Below are 4,542 nucleotides of genomic sequence, written 5' to 3'. Positions count from 1 at the left end.
AGGAATGCCACTGCATAATCTACAATTGGGCGTTTTGGAGCATACAGCAAAAGTTCCACTGTATCAAAGAATCATATAACAAATCACATAACCGTCAATAGAAAACAACTTCAAATAAAGAATCAGATGAATCTGAGACAGACTAACATCTAGTTGGAATAACAGAAAAGAATTGTACGACTATTTCTCGGTGCTTACTCCAACTCTTTCTACTCAGTCTCTTTTCTGTTCTGGAAAATCCCATGTCATAACCCTCCCAGAATATGTTTATTTTAGGTGAGAAAAAAGATTTGAACTTTTGAAAATGCACAATCAAATATGAACAGAAACAATGCATTGTTTCAAAGTGTAGGGCAAAAATTTCCATCTAACAAGCAGAGATTCTATATCAAATGCAAACGGTCAATCAGAGTCATCGCCATGGGAAGCTACTGAATCCAATAACATTCTTTTGCTAATCTATCGACACCAAATGGAAAATATTCAAAATCCTATCCTCGCAGAGCCAAAGCTTCTAAAAAAACTCTGGTTCTTTTCCCCTCTGACCCTACATCTAATTATATGACGATGAAACAAAAAATTTGAAAATTATAAAAAATGTGATATAGCCAAAACTTCAAACGAAGAAAATAGAAAAAGCAGAAATTGTAGACACGACAGAAATCAGTGCTATGATAAATTATTAAATGAAAACAGAAATGAGTGCAAAAAGAAGAGAACAGAAATCGAAGATTGTTTGTCTTGGCAATTCAACCTTTAATTGTGTTGCAGAAAATGAGCCTGGTCAGAATTTTTCCCCTGGTTAGGGTTGGCGATTTCAATTCGCTTGTTCTGTTGACTCGCTTATGTTAACATAAAAAAGTGGCTCATCAGAAACTTCCATCTTAAAAAGGTACCAATCGTCTTACTGCTCAGGAGATATATTCATCTCAGATTCAAGTTCCAGTGGGCCAAATGGAAGAGCAGATAATAACGGTTAATAAGCTCAGGTATTTACGCAAGGAAAAAACTCGTATCCTTCTGGTCTAAGAGAGGATATTACTGGTTTCCCACGAGGCAAAGCCACAAAACACTTACTTCATAATGAAATTCAAGAACCTCAGAGAATGAGGTGTCACAAAAAAGACGAACGCTAGATTTTACCTTTCTTTTTTTGCTCAATGGAAATTTGAAGGGCTTCTCCATTTGACTTTGCAATCATCAAAACAGGAATAGAAACATTTAAGGAGGTATCATTTTGCGTACAAATCATCTCCTCTAGACCTAGAAAGCAAAGGTTGGAGAAACAGATGTCAGAAGTTAATCAATATAAATTGAATGAGTAAGAAGAAATACCAAGCAGATATTATGATTAGGGGTTTCAAATATCATCAACACACTCTCAAAAGCTCTACCTTCTTTGTCGTTGATTAACACCATAGCCGCAGCCCCTCCTGACTGTGCAACTTCTGCCTTAGTCGTGAAAGGACAATCACCACGCAAACATAAGGCAATAGAACCAGATACCTGGAAAAGGATTATATGACAAACAATGTTTTTTTCACCTTTTGTAGGCATTAAACTTATTGATATTGACTAAAAATATTATGCTGTTTCACATTACACAAAGCATCGAGCTCTCCATCCATTTTCAGCATTGGGTTGTGTTGGAGAGCGTGGGTTCGGCAAAATGCATGCACACTCTAGAGTTCTACGAAGCCTTCATCATATTTCAAGATACAGAAAAAGGAATACCTTGGAGGCTAAAGCGGAGCAGCAATTTATAGGACTTGTTAAAACAGCCTGCAGCCTAACAGCTTCATCTTCATCAGAAGGCAGCTGTCCGCCAAACTGAGCAGTCATGCCAGAGAAAAATTCGCCATTTACCCCATCAACCCAGTTCTTGACCTTGACCTTCAGATGTCAAACAATATAATAGTCAATCGGAGATATATGGATTCTGTAATCAGGAGCAATGCATAAAAATTGTTAGGCAATGAACAAACATTCTTGCTTTGAATGGATCGACGAGCTTATAAATATCCACACAAACAAATCATTGTGAATAAGAAGCATTAAGAAAACACTGCAAATCGACAAATGAAACTACGGGGCACGGATAACTTGACTGGTTTTTAGTCGACACCATTCAACTAAAGTCTTGTCCATGAATCACAACCATTAGTTGACCACGGAAGCAATTAGGTAAATTCCCTACAAAGAAGCATTCCTGAATGCTGATCGATCATGAATCCTACTATCATGCCGGGAACATGAAAAACATGCATTTAGATAGTACGTACACCTCGATATTGGATAATATCCAACACCTAAATTCAAATAAACGATCGAGGAACATATCAAGAATCCAAACATATGGCAAATTAAACACGCTATGAATCATTACGTACATTGATAAACACTAGAGCACCTTCCCATATATTGTGTGTGGAAACTCCAATCAGAGTAAAAGAGAATAAAAAATCTATGAAATCGAATGACATTACCATGTGGAATTCATTACTGCAGCCGGAGAATTTCGGAGCGGTGGTGTCTTTCAGAGAGACATTATCAGCTCGTACAGATGACCGGCCGATCAGGAAGAGGACAGCTGTCGCCGAAGCCACAAAGAGGCGGTGGCTCCACGGAGGTGGTGACATTCCCGCCGTATAGAGATAGAGAAAATACCGGAGGAAGACAAGGAAGCCAAAAAGAGAGAAAGAGAGAGAGAGAGAGAGAGAGAAGAAGAAGAAACTATTCTTCGTTAATCTTCTTCCTCAATACAAACCAGAGAAAATTTTGGGGAAAGAATATTTTTTCTTGTCTTTTATGTTTTTCAAATTTAGGAATTTTTCCTTCTTTACTATAAAGTAATTGAAAAAAAAACGATTAAAACAAAAAAAATCAGTAATAAGATTTTCTTTTCATATTTTTAAGATAAAAATATATGAAAAATCGGTAACAAGGAAAACTATAATGCATTGATTTAAATACAAGAATACAACACAGATGTTGGTATCAATCCTGTCACTCGAAATTATAATTATGAAATTGGGCTTCTCTATGAGGTTTTAAAAAAAGAAACAAAGCATATCAAAATTTATAAATAAGAAAGGAAAAACAAATGAAGCAAACAGCATCAACGGGAGCAGCAAGAGAACCCGAAGCCTTGTTTGGAGCCATCTTTGTCATTCTTAACGAGACTTACCCGGTCCACGGTCAGTTTGGCTTTGTATGTGTCGGAGTTGAGTTGCTTGCGGCTCAAGTTATCGTAGATCTCTCGGATAACCCTCTCAAAAGCTCTCTTGACGTTAGTTGAATCCAGAGCCGACGTCTCCATGAAGAAGAGTCCCTCAGATTCGGCTAAGGCTTTCCCTTCCTCCATGCTCACCGCTCTTACATTTTCTAAGTCGCTTTTGTTGCCCACCAGCAGCCTCACTACTGTAGTATCCGAATGAGCTGGAAAGAAAAAGTGAAATTATACACAAAGACACACATCATAATTTCCGAAAGGCAAGAAACATATGCTAATATGTGGATGAAGGTCGCAAAGAAATTTGATATTGGGTCTCCAAATATTTTGCGAGCAACCAGAACATGGAGAAAGGGCATTTATTGGATATCATTAGTAAGAGGCGTCTGATCAAGCCTTAAAAAAAACCCATGCTTACAACAGTTCTGCCTATTCATAAGTAGGCGGCTAATAAGAGTTAAGTAGAAACAAATAAGGAAAAGTTTGAAACAAATGGACAGTTGAGTACCATCCTATGGTCTTATGAAAATGCCATAACATACCTCCTGTTATCACCTCGTATTTCTAGTATGGATCAAAATATTCTCGTGCTACTAACTAAAGAGAAATTCAGATTCAACGAGGAATCAGCTTTAGAGTTTGAGCAAAGGAGAAACAGTAAACAATGTGGGAAGAAAGGCGGGCAAAACAAAGAACTGAAGAACATCAGGAGACCCTGACCTTCATGGCAAGATTCCTGAGACCAAATACATACACAAAATTTACTATATTTAGGCTTAATGAGATTCTTGAACCTCAAATGAGCAGTTTTCCCAGTGACGAGATCATCATACGACCTCAGGTCTAACAATTCATACGGCCAAACCCATCTGAAACCTAGTCTAAAAATAGCTTCATGTTTAACCCACCGAATCAAGAAATGTACCAAACGAACTTAATGATTCCAATCTTTAGTCAACTACAGGACCTAGCTAACCTACAGCATCACCAAACCGGGGAGGAACTTGTATCCTAATCGATCATCAACGATCAACCGAATCCGAACATAAAGATGCACCGATCTATCCAACAAAATCCGCAAATCACACCCAATAAACCCTAAAAATCAACCAAAAAACAGAAACTGGAGACGAAGATTGAAGGAAGCAGAGACTACCCACTCTTGAGTTCATCGAGCCAGCGACCGACGCTCTCGAAGGTGGTGCGGCGGCTGATGTCGTAGACGAGGAGGGCTCCGACAGCGCCGCGATAGTAGGCGGAGGTGACGGCTCGGAATCGCTCCTGACCCGCCGTATCCCCAATCTGAGCCT

At 38.6% G+C, this 4,542-nt stretch overlaps 2 protein-coding genes across 2 annotated transcripts in view; both read right to left on the bottom strand.

The window, feature by feature from the left end:
- The window catches only part of LOC104826187 (signal peptide peptidase-like 5), a 6,870-nt gene extending 4,038 nt beyond the window's left edge, over positions 1–2,832 (bottom strand). The window contains exons 1-5 of the mRNA XM_010558756.2: positions 2,487–2,832; positions 1,735–1,893; positions 1,395–1,506; positions 1,144–1,263; positions 9–58 (exon numbers count right to left, since the gene is read on the bottom strand). Of these exons, the coding sequence (XP_010557058.1) occupies positions 9–58; positions 1,144–1,263; positions 1,395–1,506; positions 1,735–1,893; positions 2,487–2,639 (594 nt within the window). The 5' untranslated portion in view covers positions 2,640–2,832. The remainder of the gene's footprint in view (positions 1–8; positions 59–1,143; positions 1,264–1,394; positions 1,507–1,734; positions 1,894–2,486) is intronic.
- A 106-nt stretch (positions 2,833–2,938) lies between these two features.
- The window catches only part of LOC104826186 (ras-related protein RABA5d-like), a 2,036-nt gene continuing 432 nt past the window's right edge, over positions 2,939–4,542 (bottom strand). The window contains exons 2-3 of the mRNA XM_010558755.1: positions 4,393–4,540; positions 2,939–3,438 (exon numbers count right to left, since the gene is read on the bottom strand). Of these exons, the coding sequence (XP_010557057.1) occupies positions 3,119–3,438; positions 4,393–4,540 (468 nt within the window). The 3' untranslated portion in view covers positions 2,939–3,118. The remainder of the gene's footprint in view (positions 3,439–4,392; positions 4,541–4,542) is intronic.

This window comes from Tarenaya hassleriana, unplaced genomic scaffold (genome assembly GCF_000463585.1).
Source record: "Tarenaya hassleriana unplaced genomic scaffold, ASM46358v1 Cleome5, whole genome shotgun sequence".
Classification (NCBI taxonomy): domain Eukaryota; kingdom Viridiplantae; phylum Streptophyta; class Magnoliopsida; order Brassicales; family Cleomaceae; genus Tarenaya; species Tarenaya hassleriana.
This window is presented reverse-complemented; position numbering and strand designations above follow the sequence as displayed.